A 19,057-nucleotide genomic window follows, 5' to 3' on the forward strand; every position below is an offset into this window, starting at 1 on the left:
AAATCGACGAAATGTATAATCCTTTAACGTATGAAATTAATACTCACTGGATCCTGCATAGTAGACCGTATAATCCAAATCGAGTCCAACGAAATCGATTCGTAGTTTATCCACGACCAACCGTGTGAGCATCACGTCGCGTTTATAAAAGACGGGTTTTTCGTTCTCGTGCGATATGGCCGAGTCCATCAAGGGATGAGATCGAATGAAGTTCAGCACCGTGTCCGGGAACGATTCAGTGTCGTTCACACATTGACCAGGTCGCGGTTCAGGAACTTTGTTGGAAAGCACCGGAAGCCAAGCGCTGCTGCTCGTCGCCTGTTCTTTGAATTTTCCACGGAACGCCTCTTGAATCGCGTCGATATGGAACGAGCAAATCGCCGAACCCATCAATCCGTTCGTCGACGTGGTAAAAGTACCGTAAAAGTGGGTGTCATCGCCGGGCACTTTGTAGATGCTCTCTGCAAATATACAAAATACAAGCAACCATTAATTTCCTGATAAATTAAACAAGTCTTATTAGACATCAAGTGCAAGATTCGGTGGATAAATAATATATTTTTTCCAAAAATAAGGTAAGCTCAGAAAGCTATATATTATACAATTCATATTTATGTAGAGGATCTTATCACGAGTTTCTAATAATTTGTGAATACATATCACTTATTTCAATTTACACGCCGATTTTATTACTAAAATTTATCGATAATTCGACCTCAAATTAAAAATTTTATTCTTCCGAACCTCTTAAATAATTATATTATTCTGAATTTTGAAACATCACGTTCAAAAAATTAAACTTTAAAACACGAATAATATAGGGATTTTTCAATGCATATGAAAATTATAAATTTTAAAATACATAGGACGCGAAAAATAGATATAAAAATTTAAGCAAGTAATATGTGTGTGTGTGTGTGTAAGTATGTATATCTAAAGATACGTTCGAAAAAATTTCCAGTTTGAAAAATGGTTATGAAAGTACCCTTTTACTTGGTTAATTAGATAAGCTCGAATAATGATGTTGCATAAAAACTTACGTATCTCGTTGAAGTAAAATGGAAATTCACCAGGTATCGAACAATTCAGCCTGGCTTTCAAATAAGTCGACCAGTTTTGCGACAAGATATTTTTGCCGCCGGTGTCCCTTTTGCAAACTCTCGCCACACGGGAATACACACTCTTGCCGCAATTTATGTATTCCACCGCCGTCTCGCGAAAGAAGAAGAATACGTGGCTGCCGATGTCGTAAGATCCCACGAAATTAGGTTCTGAAACAGTCACAAAGAATAACAGTTATTCGATCAAGAAAACTCGGTTTTCCGCAGATTCTGGCAAAAGTTTGACAAAGTTCGATATTGCGCTGAAGAAACGAGGTTGCAAAATTGAATTCTAAGAAGTCTTTAATCTTACAGAAATGTTTATTATCTCCTATTTCAAATTTTCACTTTTACAATAGAGCTTTTACTTGAGAAATAAAATTTTCCATAAATGTAAAATGTATAAAATAATAGACTAAAATCAGTTTGCGATGCCACTATTCCGTATATTAAAGCGGAATCGCAGAATTATGTTTAACGTTCAATAAGTATTTCTTGACAAATCTAATACGAGTCGAACGTCGGTTCCCAGTCGTGGTGAAATTTATGGAAATACCAAGCAGAGCGTAAAAATGAAGTGGAATTTCGTGTCAGATCCAGAGAAACAGTAATTTCGACGGAGACTACCAGGCGCGCTAGGATTCTATTGTTGATGAAATTCCACTCGAAGATTTCCGCCGAACGATTTGCTCTTTAAACACCGTCGAGCAAATTAGGATGCAAATCTCCTACGATGGTCGGCATTCTTTTGGTTCTGTTAAAAATTAACACTGCAGTCATGCAACTGAAACATTTCTCGCGTTTGTAGAAATTACGTGAAGTTACTTAAAAATATCAATTTCGTATAATTTACAATTGCAATTGGAATTCGCGGTGTTATATGACACAATTTTTTATAATATAGACATAAAATTATTAAAACTATAGAATGATAACAACACTGAATATTAAGCGTAACTGTAAATTAAAAATAAAAGTCGACCATTATTTTATTACGTTCTAAATATACAATGATCGTAATCCTAAGAAATCTTCCGATATTCGAGGTAATTTAGCTTTCAATTGCGATCACAAAAGTTAACTTTGGTAGCGTCGATATTTTACTTAACATAACATATTGGACGATTCACGTTGATGTTCCATTAGAGGATATCGCCACGGGCGCTCGTTAGAGAAACAAAAGTTCAACCACAAGAAATTACGCGGAAGGGTTACGAGTGAGGAAACGATCGTGAAAGCTCTCGAAAAACTTCGAAATTCAAGGAACAGGCGGAACAATGAGAAAAACTATAAAACAAACGTCCGAGGAGCTGGAGTTACGACGCGGTGAGCTAAGTTTTACACTCGAAGGAGGAACGACTTTTCTAGTTTTCATTTAGCACCAAGATGAAGCGACCAACTTGAACGCATGCTTAACGAGCATCCACTTATCGTTTTTACGATCTACAATCGTAAAACCGTTTAACGGTACGCTCGTTACTATAGTTCGAGCATCGATAATTTTACGGATTTCCCTAGCTAACGAAAACAAGATTTTCTTATGTAAACTGTGAAGTTCCATACGAAGACCACGATAAATGAACATGATAAGTGATATTTTTTGTTTCGCATAAAAAAGCAATTTCAAAATTCAGTATGTTATAAAGCAATTCCGCGTCAAGATTATTTTTTCATTTGATTTTCGTACGAAATATTCGTTTTCGCCACTTTCCCCGTATATCTGAAAAATATTAATAAACTAACGTAAAGACTAAACTAGTATTATTTATTACTTGCAAAACGTCGTAGATTTGTCATCTATTTTAAACAAGCTCGGGATATTTCTTCTTAGCCACCAAATGATATAAAAGTCACACAATCCATTGTATAAATCCATTAAAAATGCATTTATAATATTTTTCCTTGTAGCAAACACAAATAAATATGAGAATAAAAATAAATAAATAACTGTTAACTTTTCCTACTATAAGCTCCATAAATCAATATCACAACGATAATAAAACAAGTACATATGTACATCAGTTAGTATCTTACAATCGCCGGAATTCTCGTCATCCATTTCATCCACGATGGTCGCCCCCTCCCCTCAAAAAAAGAGCATCCCTCGCAAAATATCAGCGACGATCTCGTAAATTTACCGAAAAATATCTAGGGGAATCCCGAACGAACCGGCGTCGTTCGCCCACGCGTCGAATTTTATTCCTCGATCAATTAGCCGTGTATTCGAGTCACGCCTCCCTAATTGCCCGTTCACCAACCGAAGCGATTTCACGCGATATCGGCGAGTAGTTTACCGTGGAACGTCGTGGAAAAACATCGATGCCGGCCGATGCCACGAGCGGCGTACAGACGGAAATCGAATTTTTTTCCGCCGCGTTTAAATCGTACCGCGCGCCAGCACTGAAGGCTCTCTCTCTCTCTCTCTCTCTCTCTCTCTCTCTCTCTCTCTCTCTCTGTCTCTCTGTCGATTTTACATTATGCGATGGCATACGGAGCGGAGAGGCCGCAATCTCTTTCACAGTTCACCGATTAAATCGATTGTCTGACGCTTCGCCGCTGGAAGTTTGATATATTGAGGCACGGAAGTCGGAGAGAGAGGAGGGACGAGATGGGAAACGCGACAAGATAAAAGAAGAGAGGGAGATAGTAGAGACGAGGAGAAACACGGCGGCTGGGACAGGAAAAAGGAAATGTCTCGATTCGAGAGAAACACGGCGGGACCGACGAGTTTTGATTGGACTCCTCTCGTCGAGGTGAAACGGTATTGTAGAAGAGCAGACGCGGAAAACGCTCTAGCCACGGCACTCTCGATTTCGCGCCGCGAGAGGAATAATGAAATCACCCTTGGGGCTAGTTTCATAAAGTTTACAAGTAGCGCGGAGAGACGTCATCTCTCACGCGGCCAAATATGAAATTCTATTTTCCGCGGCTCGGCCGCGTCCATGCTACCCATTAGAGACGGCATCTCGTTAATAAATACGCCAAATTACTCGCGGCCGGTTAATATTCGCGAACTTGCTCTTCTCTTCCTACCGAACCCTAACCCGCGACGATGTTTCCGTGGAGCTTCCAAATTCGCGTCAGTCTTTTCCCGTAACCTTTGTGGCCCTTCTTCACGCTCGGAGCCAAGTTTCGAGGAAGTTTGTATTAGTTTGACAGATTTGACCGACGATAAACGCAGTTTCGCCAGAGTAATTCAATGCAATGTTTAGGACCGATTTCTAATGTTGTGTTGCGTAGAAGAAACAGAAACAGACATGAGCAAATGGATTGAAGAAAGAGTAAGGATAGATTATGCAAATCATACGTGTATCTTAAGTAGAATACGTCAACCATTGCCTGACGCGAGCAATAACCTGTTAACTCTATTGAGCATTTAAATACATTTACTTTAGATTCGAATTTCATTTGAACGAGATATTAGCAAGGTAGGAAGTAGTATCGAATCAATTTATAAATTGTGCCACTCGGCTAGAAAAGAACAGATTGCATAAATATTCTATTATTCCTTAACACTAGAACTACCAATGGTTAAACACGAAGCTATTTTTACTAAAACCAGCCAAAATGACTGGTCTTTAAAAAATACATAATAATAGAATATTTTTATATTTATTGATTTATTACTTTTTTACAGAAGGAATTTCATGTTATGTAGTATATTTTTGGTATTATTAATCCATCTAGGACTATCATCCGTAAAACGAGGATTGACACATTTGTAAAATTGTAGAACCAGTCATTTTGACTGATGTGGTATTGCTAGTGATTAATCCGAATTCGACATCTAGCGATTGATCCGGAATTTTCCTGATAACTGATATCATGATATTGAATGATACGTAGTAAAAATTTAAAAAACGTTTGGGAAGTTGTACAAAACGAGGAAACTGGTTAATTGGGGTTCGATAAACAGACTGCAGGACCCTTTTACACTTTGACAAGCACTAGTTATTTCGACTGGTATTGGTATAAATAGCCTTGATACAAAATTATTTTCAGTTTGAATACATAAAAAACAAAATAAAACTCATTATATTATTCTTTTAGTTATCGTTACGAAAGTGATTACATTATTGCGGGAAAAAATATAACATGAAGTAGGAATTTTAAAATAAAATTGTAAAATCAGTCAATTTGATTGGTGTGGTGGTTCTAGTGTTAAAAATGTAAGCGGAATTCCATTTATTTGTACAAAATTATAATTAGCATCTGATTAAGTGAACTCTCAGTGGTTGAATTCACTCATCTGCACATGAATTCCTATTATATAAACGGAAAATCGTAGATAGTGACGAGAACTCCTGTTACGTCAGCTCTAATTATACATATAAACTACTTGTTCCCCGGCAAATTCGTATTATTCAACCTATTTCGTTTTGTTTCCAAATGAATTTTTATAAATCAATGTAATTACTAACCACTCAACGTAATCGTTACTCTAAATAGAATAATAAACGAACGAAAGCACGATGGTCGATCAACGAAAATTCATAATATAATATAAAATGTCGCGCGAACCATTTTCATTTAATTAAATCATAATCATTGTATGCGAGAGATTAATAAATCCACGGCCACTGTTCTTCTCCCGTACGTTCAGTTTCGTTAGAAACACACAAATGAACGCGACCAAGAACTCGGCATTCTTGGTAGCGTTGCGGGCACGACAGCGTCCCGTAGAAGGAAACAAATGACCGAGAAGCATCGGATCGTCGTTTGACACGGGCAAGGATCCGTGAAAGTGGTCGGTCGATTATTCAGGACTCGTTAAGCTCTATCCCAGCCAGCCACCGCTCTTTTTACTTCAGCCACCCGGTGTGTTCCAGTGCTTCCGTTCACAGAACGCGCGATCCTTTATCCACCCCTGCTCGCACCCGCAAATCGCATCGATCTTCATTCCACATACTTTACCGCGTACGCACGAACGAGACGCTCGAGAATCGAAGGGGTGAGAGGATCAGAAAGAGAAAGAGAGAGAGAGGAAGAGAGGTTGGAAACAGAGGAGCGTACAAACAGCGGAGCACGTGAACCTATCCGTCTCTCGGGTCTCTCTCCTGCATTTAATCAACGCCTCTGTTAATAGACAAACTCGATGCGGGGAAATGGCTCTTGATGGTAACAGTGCTGGCCTTGAAAGCGAGGGCAAAAGAGCATGAGGGACGAGAGGAAAGGTGAAAGGGTACCGCCTTCAAATTAAACGACGAAACAAACGGCTAATCATGCATCCCGCTAGTAGCTGATGCTAAGAGGGGACGAGAAGGGCTAGGAAGATACAAAGTGGGGTCGACGTCGTCGTTCTCCTTCACTTTGTGTTACTCCTTTCGTTTCTCGCGACCCTTTGGAAATCCAACAGTCGGAGAAACGAAGGGGTAAAACAAGGTCGAACGTTACCAGCGCGCTTCGCATGAGAACGACACCCTAATGAGAAATATAAGGCAAACTACCGGTCCGAGATGCTATTACTTCGCGTGGCAAACGCGAAACTCGCCGCAGTTCACCGCCACAAAATTATCGTAGACAAGATACACGGGACGAAGTTGAAATTAATTGATAACTTTGCCTGAGATTTATGATTCGGTTCCAACTATGTCTGTAAGAAATACGTTCGCGGCACGCGGCGCGAATGAAATTGTTTCGCCACTGTCTACGTGACTATTCTTCTTCAAAGGACTATTCTTCGCGAACACGGAGGCACGGTGGTTCGTCGCTGTTTTCACGCGACGAACTTTTACTTTCGAGCATGCGTTTTCGCTTATAGACGAGAAAGAAGAAATGAGGATTCGTTCGTTACGTTCGAGGATTCTGCGTGTACACAGCTTGATTAATAGCTCAGCAAGCGGGATAATTCTAATGAATTTCTAGTTCTTGGATTTGTTACAAAGAACTTTGAAATTATACTTTCAGTCTTTTTCCAAATACTTGTATAATTTCGTTGGTTACCGATAATTACATGGATATCGATTTACCCAATTTATTGCTTATAAGAATCTTTCTAAATAACTCAAATTTATCGGAGCATCGCATTGTGTACGCATTTTTGTTTTAATTGTGTCAAACTATTGTTCCTGTTTGTTTAATGTAAAATTGTTTGTAAGATTCTTCGATGGTAGAACGTATGGAATATAACAGAACATAAAGAAGTGTGCTCAATCTTATAACGTATATTTTAAGCTTGTAATTGCAAATTAGAGGTGCTGAATGCGAATTTTAAAATAACACGTCCATCCAAGGAATATATTAAAATCATTGCCTAACAATATCGAGTATCCTCTAAATTGCAAAGGATACCTTTGCGCCTTTCCAATATTTTCCCAAACAAGCAGCATCGTTAATATCACTCCGTTATTACACACTTACGCAATTACCACGGTGCCGACATTACAGAAGGTAATCACAATCAAACGAACCAAACAAACGTAATTCAAACAAATCAAAGCTGTTCGAACGCGTTTGAATCTGATTACCGCATTCCGCGATCCGATACCCGGAACACGTTCTAATCTACATTTTCCAATTTCAACCCCCTCTCTCGAATTCCAACTGGTGTTTCGTTCGGTAACGAAAAATCCAACGAATCGCAATAATCCCGGCTCTCTCACCCCTCTCCGATTCAACGACCTAGCTAAAACTGATTAAAGATCGGAATACAGAGCCGATGGTAAAAAGGGAGTTTCTCTGTGGCATCGACGCGAGAAAATGTTCTCTTCTTTCGGAGAAAGCCTGCCACCGACGAACATTTAGTCGAAGAAAAACCAGTGGTCGGGTGTTATTTTATTACCCTGTCGATTTTTAGAACCGACACCCTCGCACCAAAGCCCGACTGTATACTAGCTGGTCGCGTTACCCTTCGAACCGCTTTCTATATCTTTCCCTTGCTACGACGACAACCTTCTTTACACAGTTTGCCGTGGAAAAGCGTGGTGGAGCACGCTCAAAAGACGGAAATGTCAGTCCCTTCGACCCTTTTCGGAGAACAGACGCCGCGGTATCGGCTTTATACGCAACTATTTAAGCGAGGTTATACGCGTTTCTTGCAACGTTCAGGCTTCGCTTCAAAGGATCTTGCGTCCTGTAACGAGGGGCTCATTTTTCTCTTTCAGTTTCTTCCTTTCTTGTCTTTTTTCTCCTCTTCTCTTTTCGCTATTCCGCATATTTCCGACGGGAAATCCGCGTTCAGATTGTAATGAAAGTTTCTTTGTTGATGGTGCGAGCCGTAACAAGCGCCTTAAGTGGTGAACGCTGACTTCTATCGCGTCTGGCGAGCACACTGGGAATCGATGAATATTCAGTATGGCTGAGAAATTGATGTTTTCAATTTTATACTCTCTGTTGGATAGAGTCCCGTTGGCCGGATTCATGGCAAGGTCGTTAGAGATAGCAATCTTTCATTAAAACATGTGGGTGGAGAAAAACTTGAGAATATTATGTTTGCTTTACACTAGGTTAGCTCTTGTGGGATGATATACTTAATAGTGAAAATTTGAAGCGTTTAATATTTCTACATCAAATATTTCTACGAGTATTTCTTTATGTAAATTATCCAAGAAATTTCGGTTTCGTCTGGTAAGAAAGTATACTATAAACTTGGAATGTTAAGAAGATGATAAGAACAAGATTTTGCATAAATATTAAAAACAGAGAAGTATGCTCTAAAATATAATATTGTAAAAAATGAGTTACAATGAGATATGGTAGATTAACCGGTGAATTTATTAATTTAATAAATATATACAATAACAAAACGGGAGGATTAGAAAAAGAAATAAATAAATCAGCATACAATAGGATAAAACTTAAATAAGATATAATAATCAATAATTAGATGCAAATACTTAAAAGTTCAAGCTGTATTATTTTGAAAGACAATCAAAATTAATCTTCAAGTAGCTAACAGTCGGCGTTTATCGTCACAGTAATTAGCTGTCAATCACCAGTTAGTAAGGATCAATTAAAGCACGTTAAGCTAGTTAAGCTCCGGAATTCTAGGAGCTTACCGCTCTATTTCCGTGATAGAAGATTATTAACCGATGTTGCATTATATAATACATGAAAATCTATCGATTCTTTTATATTTACTAACAATAAAGCAAACATAGTGAAGACGGCCAACGAAGTTTATCCTCGCAGAAATAATAAATTCAAACAAATTATCCTCGAAAATAATTAGAATTCAATTAGACTTATTTTAGCTTTCTTAATTGGTATAAATTTTTTTTAAATCCCTTAAAGAACCAGTTCTGGATTAGTTACATGATTCTTTGAAAAGATACAGGAGATATTTTTTATTTTAATATGAAGTATATTATCCTTCTTAGCTACGATATCTTATGTAGCATTCAGAAGTGTCCGAGAGAATTTACTTTTTTTTACGATCTTTGTATTTCATCTTTCAATGTAAAATATTTGATCATCATTTCATGACAATCTGTACAACATATATTTGGATTGATAGGTAAAAAATACGAGCAACTTCAAATAGTCCAATATGTTTCGAAAAATGAATAAATATTAGGTATTTTGGCCAAGAAAGACATTATAGAAAGTCGATAAAAATGATTTCTATAATTTTGCTCGATAATAATTCCCCAACTCGAAAATTCAATAGAAAAGAAAATCTTCTCTGTTAGCTGACTCTCATCACAGAAACCGATACCTTCAAATCCCTATCCCGATAACACGGTTTCAAATTTACAGTATTATTACGACGATTTCATCTCGTTAGGCTCTACCAGTCGGTATAAAAGTTCCGGTAAGGTGGAGCACTAATTTTCCGCGGATATTGCCTCGTTTCAGACTAAGAAGAAGACGAAGAAGAAGAAGTAAAAGAAATTGCTGTGCAGAAGGGCACTTACTGTCCAGCCATTTCGAGTCGTACTTCAGTGTCCTCTTGAAGCTGAACGCTCTGCGACCGGTGGTTAAATTGTACAGATCCGTACGGAAGATTACGGTATCGGCTTTCGTGAATTCGGCGTTGGTTCCGGAATAAAGAGCTGGCAGGTCCCCAGGATTGCCCTTTTCCACCCACACCGCCGTCGAATTGTCCGCAGGATCGTAAGGACACTTCGCTATGCCCATTCCCACGCCGGGGACGAATTCGTGGCGAGGCAAATGGGTTAGATTGCTCTGCAACAGATATTCACATTGGATACACAAAGGTAAACGATAATGTTCACTTATGTTGTTGTCGCGTTTCGTGTTGTTTAAATTTTAAAGCGTTTAGTAGAATTCTTAAGAGTGAGGTAAAAAGATAGTATCGTGCTGGTAGTTCAGCTTCTTTCGTTTCTATTTTGTTTGAATACTAACATTCGTGTAATTGCGAAGAATTTTGTAGAATAACAAACGTTAGAATAAGAAAACGAAGAACTAAAAATCTCTAAATCCTAAAATTCTAATATCTAAGGTTCTTAATTTTTCGATTCTTAATTTCTCAACCCTCCTTTAAATATTAATGACATAGAAATAAAACGTCACAGATAGATATAACATATCAATAATGATACCTTATCAGACAAAAAATTAACGTGGTTGATAATAAATGGCATATCGAAGAAAAATAGCTGTACCAGTCACGGAAATTTTGGGGCTAAAATAACACGTTCCTACAAAAAAGCTGTACGTTACTGTAGGAAACTCTATTACACGCACGGGAGTCGTAATCTTCGACAAAGCGAGACCAATATATTCTTTGACTTCATTACACGGGTACTTGAACGCACGATTCATTTACCTTGCTGCGTAACAGTAACGCCAATGGCGCTGTGTTAGTAGCAGATACCACTCGAGGAATTGATACCTAAATTACACGGTAACGAAGCAGCAACATCGACGTAGACACCGTCGAGACTAAATTCTGCCTATGTATCTTACCTAATATACTACTTATCGTTAATTATCCATTCATTGAATTTATTAAGTTCTGTTCCTATTTAAAACAAACAAAATGTATTTTATTCGATAAAATGAGAATTCTATAGAATTCTTCGCTTTTCTCCAAATTTTCCTTAAACTTCGCTGAGCATTGTAATAATCTAATAGTTACACGAATTATCTTACAATCATCCTTCTGAACATGCTAACTAAAAGTACAGCGTATTTGAATTATAATAAAATTCTTCGTTCACGTATTCTACGTATAAAACTATAACCTTGAAAATCACAAATTTCTGATCAAAAAGATACAATACGACACGCTGTTAAAAAGCCCCAAAATTTCATTCGCGTATTTACCATTGGCATACATTCGGATTTGTAACACTAAAAAATCCTTCGACACGGAAACCGTGAGTTGGACGATGCGGTTGGTGAAACAAACGGCCGAAATGAAGAACAAACACACAGATACTTACATAAATCACCCAATCCTTGGGCGAGTGAGCGTTCGTGCCGCACATGTAGAGCCGATTGCCGTCCCCCATTGGTTGGATCACCCTTATGTGATTCCGGCAGTCGAAGTGCTGTGAAAGAAGGGGAAGAAAATTGAATTTTCGACGGATACGTGCGAAGAAACGTGGCTCGGGGTGTGGAAAGAGGCGGCGGCGCGGCGAGGACAAGAGTTCGATGCGTGGACAGGGATTTTTCAGAAAATTATATAGAACGAGGTCGAGGCAAAGGGTTCCGCCGATGGTCGATCACGTCGCTTCGCGTATTTCGCTGCGAATTGGCGCACGGAAAATAAATTGGTTTTGTCGTCACGTAGAGAGTATTTGCGTGGACCTTACACCTCGCCGATGCGTGCACGATGAATACAGAATGAAGCCGCGATAAGCGGTCGGCGAATTGTGCACCTTAAAAAGTCACCCGTTACAGCTTGGGGGCAGATGAAGCGATGAAGAAGGAACAAATCGAGGATTATTAGCGACAAGATTTTGTATTTTTATCTCGAATAAATACTGAACGAAAAAGAATATGATAAATTCATTTTTGATGATTGGAAAGAGTTGTCAATCTAACGTTATACATTGAAATGTTCAAGAAGCTGACAAAGACGTATACGTAATTGAATGGAAAATTAAATGCAAAAATTGTTTTGATACGAAACTGATTGGTAACAGGAATTTTGGATATGGGATTTCAAAACTGTTCGTCCATAAAATGTAACTTATTATGTACTTCACTTGTACCTCTCGAATGATAAATTATATTCGCATGTTATTATCTTGTTGTAAAGAATCCATATTTATAATTATTTTAATCGTACAAATTTTAATTTGGCGCTTTCCATATGTTGATAATTGTAGATTACGAATTAAAACGAAAGAATCACGGGAGTACGCGTAGCGTTAAAAGTACAGTTATAAACATTGAAAAAGGAGCATCTAATATACATCTCTGGTAATTACTTTTTCAGACACAATACGCTCACGAAATGGAATAAAATAAATGGAAACGATGTTCGCGTCCAAACGTAAATATCGTTGAGAAATCTGCAATTAGCGTGAGTGGGGCCGAGGTCTTCCATCTCGTTGGGAAATTATCGCTATATGAAAACATTATCACCGCCAAATTGGAAACGTCATCAGACGAACGAATCCGTTCTCAATTAAAGCAACGTCAACGCGGTCGATCGATACTCCATAAAACGAATGGCTGCAAACGGGGAAACATTTTTCGTCTAAAGTTGTTTCCATTATTCCGTTTCAGTAAAAGTTGCGCAGCTCGTTGACAGCTTTTAACGAATCTGTTCGATATCAAATTTCGTTTAGATACATTCCGCGGCCATAAAATTGAAACGCACGGCCCGTTAAACGGGATTTCACTCTTTTCTCCCTATTTCGCTTGCCTTTCTTCTTTGTCTCTTATACGCGATCCATTTATTTTACATGTAAAACGACGAACAACAAGAAATAACGAAGGCAATGCGTTACGATGCCTTCAAATGAACTCGAGTTACTTTTTCTCACAAAGAACGAATAAACGATATCGCGTGCGACCGTTCTTTTATTTGAAATATCGTAGACAATTCCAAAAGAACGTTTCTTTTTTTTCGTCTACTTTTAATTATACCCTTAATTCGCGTTTCACCAGGGATTATCGATACGTTTTTTGCCTTTGATACAAAAGGATATCATCGCGTTCATCAAAGTCCATAGAAACCGTGTTTCTTTTCATTTGTTCTCCTTTGTCGAGCAAATCTAAAGAAACTGTAATTTGTTCCTTTTTCTTTCACGATGGACAATTGTTTACGAAATTTTATCCCTGCTATTTGTCTTTCCTCTACTTTTCTACATTTCCGTAATTACATCAGCCCGGCGTTTCTATTTTAAGCGATGCTTTAATTAGATTACGCTGTTATTAAAATTCCATCGAGAAACGACGCGAGCCGGACCGGTAAATGCGATAATGAAATAAAGAAGTAATTCACCTCTGATTTCCCTTTGGACACACAATTTGCCACGTTGCTGGGCTCCAGATTAAGCGCGTCCCTCTGTAAAAGAAACGAAATCAAATGAGTTATTTTATCGTTCTGTAATATACCTTACTATAATATTAGATATGTACCACATTTATTTTATTATCCTACTATATACTTTATCGTGAAATCAAATATGCAGCATATTTATTTAATCGTTAGTCGAATGTACTCTGATCTCATTCGTCTCCGAACTCCGAGTATTATGTCGTCCGAAAAGTTTCGTCCGTTTTATAAGGAAATAATGAATGCACAGCATTTTTCGATTTATATTATTTTATCGAATTACGTATGATCCATTTTATTCTATCAAGATAAAGATTACAACGTTCGACAGATTAGGTTTCATGTTTGTATAATGATGCGTTATTGTAAAAGACGTGTCTATAAAAGAATGACACTTTTTGGACAACCTAATACTTTCGTTCAGTACGACTGTTCAGAATCTTAAATAAAAAAATTACACAAATTTTCATACTGACAGTTAAATACTGTTAACAGTCGCAAATACAGATGAACCGATTAAAAGCGTACAGCTACGAGATTACGAGATTAAATCTCGCCAGGTAGTTACTGATAGCCAAAAATGGGACGATCGTTAACAAGCCCAAACATCAAAAGACTCTCGGTGAATTCGATTAACGCGCACTTGACGCGATATACAGGCGGACGCAAGAAACTTTATAAAATAAGAGATATGAAGACGTTATAATTTTACAAAATGAATTTTTTCCTAATAAGAGCAACGAATCAGTATAATATAAATACATCAAAGAACGAATGATAATATCGTAAAAAAATGTTTAATACGAAGAGTTATTAAAATTTACAGTGTATCGATATTAAAATTTTCTTTTACGCGCAACTGTGCTTTCGAACTTCGTTTGCACGTCTATCTTGCGTCATTTTCAGAGATGACAAAGTCTCGGTCGGTAAGAGATTCACCATGAAAATGAATCGTTTCCTGCAACACGATGAATCACTCGTCCCTCGAAAGGTCGCGAAATAATGGTAAATTCTAAGCTAAATTTATAAAACAAAGTTGCTAAGATTTTTCTGTACTCCTCAATTTGAGGATTTGATTAACATGGTTCATGAAGCCAGAAAATTGTATTTCTAAGACGAGCGCCATAATTACCAGCCATTCGGAGGCCGAATCTCTTCTTGACTGGAACTCGCATTTTTACGTTTGACGTTCGTTCGTCGCCAGCCATCGTCTTTTATCCTTTCCCATACAACACTCCTCACCTCAGCGGCATTCTTGCAACCGTCGACTGCTCGACACGGTCGACCTTACACAACGTGAAGAGGCGTGACGAGAGTGTGCTCGACGGTTCGCAAGCGCGAAGAAGAGGCTGCACTCGTGTCATTGTGCGGATCGCGACGCCGTGGCAGACGGACGCCACTTGCTTTTCCAAAGCTCCCTTACGAATGTGTCGCCCGGAATAAGGTCAACAGACGGAGTTACGGAATTGAAAAAAGTAAAGAGCACCGTATCAAGTCCGGTGTACGTGTCATTGCTCGCGAATTCCGCGACGAGAGTGCTGCTGCTCTTTGATGTTTCACTCTCGATTCTAACAGAACTTCCGGAGGCTCGTCTTTTGCTATTTACGCGGTCGTCGGCAAATGGATGTCTACTTATCGTGTCGATCCAGTTTTTTGATACAACGTGGTTTTAGTATGATTTTTAGTTCATATCGATGTTTGTTGGTATATCATATGGATCATTCATGAACCATGTTAATCGAATCCTCAAATTGAGGAGTACAGAAAAATCTTAGCAACTTTGTTTTATAAATTTAGCTTAGAATTTACCATTATTTGTGTCATCTTCCTGAATGTGTAAACTTGTAAGAAGTAAGTCAAGTTTCTCGAGAATCGAATATCGATTGTGTACTTACGTAATGAAATGAAGAAATTAATAAAAAATGGAGTTGATCAGTTTAGGAGATTCAAGAAGCTCAAAGTACGAACATATTTAATTACGAACAAATTACGAACAAAGTACGTAAATATTTCCAGCTAGATCTTGACAAATTTTATTTAGCGAAGGTTATAGCTTGTAGCCTGTAAGTTCGGCAAACTTATGGATAGTTATACGAAGTTGTTGAAATTCATATTCGTTGAATCAGCATTTCAAATTTTTCATTGAATTTCGAAATTAAATCTTGAAATAAAATAATTTAAGATTTTTTCTGATAGATACCGTATCATGTCCAAAAGCTAAGATTTGACGAGTCTACGTGTACTCTGGAAAGATGAAGTACTGTCTGTGAATGCTTATGTGTGCGCATGTCTGTGACGATGAGTATTCCTAAAGACGAAAAGTACATAGTCTAGCGAGTTTAGAAAGAGCAAGTTTTAGCAAACAGAGCTTTTTGAAATTATTCTTATTCATACATCCAGCCAAGCCATTGCTTTCTTTGATAGTAACACAAGACACAAACGTATCTTAATCACTATCAGGACTTTTTATTTATTTCTCGTGTTGCCAGCTTCGTATACAGCAAAAAATTGTAAAATATATACGCGTACATATTTTAAGTAGAAGTGAAATATTCACATACTTTCGAAAAAGTAATATATTAAAGAAATATTTCCTTAGGGAACATTTCTCGAAACTTTGAATGGCTATCAAACAGGATTGGACGTCTATACATATGATACAAGAATAAAATACGATGTCCAATATTTGTATTTCCTTATACCTTTATTCGAATCTATATTTTCCATCACGATTCTTTTGCATTTTATTTTTCTCAACTATCAAGTTTGTATTATTCCTAGCATTTTGGGGGCTTTACGTCTATAACAGCTTGATCTTCGTGGAATTAAGCGATAAACAATAAATTAAAGATTATACATTGAAATAAGATCATTTATTTGTCGAGGAAACCGGTAAGAAAAATCCAAGTTTATTATCGGAAAAGAAACTAATCAAATTTGTTTTTTTTTTTTCAAGCGCATCGTTTGTTTCAAGCACAAGCAATTTTTGCAAAATAGAACTCTAAATATCAATTTAATCATTTGAAGTTTTAAAAACCTATAATAGATATCTGATCAGACGAAAATGACAAATCTTTTATGAAAGTTTATTTCAAGTGCATTCAAGTGCAAAATATAATCTTTTCAAATATATTATTTATATAAAGCTATAAATTATTCCAATTATTATAATTATTTCAACTGTTGTTTCTTACGCTGCTAAATAATTAATTCAAACTTAAAAAATGTCGTATTTATATCTACTATATCCGCGGACAAAAATATAATTAATTGAGCAGCAATATTTGAACTGTAATTGATTCATATACTAAAACCGAACTGTTTTTTCACCGTAATTGCATAACGGAATTCATTAAATGATTTATAATAAACACGAAATTCACATAATCTAAACAGTATTATTTAACAGCGAGAAATCACGATTTATTTCTATAATTCTTCTGCAACGTTCTATTAATATGAAAGTCCAGAGATTAACTTGTCGAAAATAATTACGTTTTGTACTCCATTCAACTACGCTTTCGTTAAAATTATTGGATCCATTTTTGTTCTCTCCTTTCATAGAAATATGACAAATTTGTATATATTGTTGCATTTGTTACTATATTTACATTAATATTTATAAAATAACAAGACAGCAGGAATTATTAATGATTCGAACATCGTTTTTAACTGTCTATAAACAATGGAACGTTTAAACTAAATAAATATCCTTTGTACACCAGTAACTATGAGCATTGTTTTCACTAAAATTATTCAAAGCACTTTTGTTCCCTCATTTTAACAACGTAACCATCTTCATAAATACTACAAATACGTTTTTCCATACATTTCACATCAAATTTATAAAATATCCGACAGCACGAATTTCCAGCTATATTCCTTCGTCCATTCTTCGCACAACTTGGACGATTCAACGTCCGAATTAAACCAAGCTAAATATAGCCATTTTTACGAAACGTCAAAAGGAATTTCATTGAAATTGATCTGTGACAGTAAAGCCGCAAGGTCTTTCTCCGGTAAACCGGAAAAACGGAAACCGCGAGTTGCAGACCCTTCGGCCATAGATTTCGACGCCTTGGTGGAGCAACCCCTCGTTCACCGTCTTCCATTCAGCCAGAGCATTTCGTGTGCCAGAGGTCGTAGACACGATCCGGAAAAGGAAGTGGTTCGTTTGCACGGTCAATCGTCCGAAACGCGTTGCCTTTAACGATCGATCTCCTGCGGACGTCGCGTGCCGCTCCCCGCTGATGTCACGGCCAGAAACCGCGTTGATCCTCGAAATTGGCCTAGCCCGGGAGAACGTAGGGGGGAGAAACCCGAAACACCGTCCTGTGACAGTGATCTACGGCTAATAAATTAACGAAAGAATTGTTTTTGCTTGCGCACGCGACCACACCGTGATATTTATTCGGACGATGTGGAGGACAGTAACGGGGGACGAACTCGAAACGGGCAAATTATGCGACACGCCTGGTTTTCATGCGTCTGATTTTTAGGATTTCGATGGTGCCATGTCTTTTTTTTTATTTTTGGGATGTTTCACACTGATGGATTTAATCATCAACCACGATGAATTAAACGTGCCTTGTGGTGTTGCAAGTTCCGATTCTTTATGCTGCTCTTTATAAATAATTCGACACTTACAAATTATTGCGAATATATAAAATATAAATATACTTGAAATGAAGCTCTTTAATCTCGTTTTGGCTTCTGAACTTGTCTCAGACAACCATCTACAATTGATAGATATTGATAACAATAATAGTTAATATTAATTGGTGGGAATAAAAAAACAATAATTAAAGCGAGATCAACTGATCTTAGAATAATTGAAATATCTTATTTATATACATTTATGAAATGTATAAATGATGAAATGATATTATGATATTATGAATTTATATACCATTTTATGAAATGTCAATTATTCATTGCAAACAAACGTGAAATTTGTGATTCAAGTATTCTTTTTATTAATCGAATCGAATTAATCGTATTACTGATTTGAGATAAATCTAAAAATTCTATTGTGTGTTCAACAGTTTAATTCACCATGCGATTTTCTATGTAAATACGTATAAAGTTATTCAGTTGACATATCGGAAATACATAAAGCAATGAGAAAGCTCCAGATGTTAGGAATTATAGGTGGACAATTTTTTTTATCTTATTTGACTATGTCTAAACTTATGTATAAAATACAGTTCAGAGTATACTGTTCAGATATCAGATATTTTACATATAGCACATAATCAGTCCGAGCGAACAACGAAAGAAGCTAAAAATATGTTGAAATATCGAGTGAAAGAAATTTAGGGCACGAGAAAATATCTAGATATTTCAGTTATGAATACAAATAAAAGAACTTCTGTTACACTCGAAACTTTTTAATCCAATAATACGTTGAAAGAAACATTTTTACAAAAGTCGAAACTTTTAATTAGTTACATCTACAATCCAAAAGTTCGATAATAAAACTAAGATACAATGAGATACGATATACATAATTTTAGCAAACGAAACATGTCGTGTCTAA

The 19,057-nt window shown here is 37.0% G+C and overlaps 1 protein-coding gene across 5 annotated transcripts in view; it reads right to left on the reverse strand.

Moving 5' to 3' along the window:
* Positions 1–19,057, reverse strand: part of LOC126915887 (semaphorin-2A) — a 558,427-nt gene that overhangs the window by 12,912 nt on the left and 526,458 nt on the right. For all 5 annotated transcript variants that reach the window (XM_050721020.1, XM_050721018.1, XM_050721019.1 and 2 more), the window contains 5 exons: positions 13,465–13,527; positions 11,450–11,557; positions 9,956–10,226; positions 1,041–1,271; positions 48–461 (listed from right to left, as the gene is read on the reverse strand). In XM_050721020.1, the coding sequence (XP_050576977.1) occupies positions 48–461; positions 1,041–1,271; positions 9,956–10,226; positions 11,450–11,557; positions 13,465–13,527 (1,087 nt within the window). The remainder of the gene's footprint in view (positions 1–47; positions 462–1,040; positions 1,272–9,955; positions 10,227–11,449; positions 11,558–13,464; positions 13,528–19,057) is intronic.

Source organism: Bombus affinis, chromosome 4 (assembly GCF_024516045.1).
Source record: "Bombus affinis isolate iyBomAffi1 chromosome 4, iyBomAffi1.2, whole genome shotgun sequence".
Lineage (NCBI taxonomy): Eukaryota > Metazoa > Arthropoda > Insecta > Hymenoptera > Apidae > Bombus > Bombus affinis.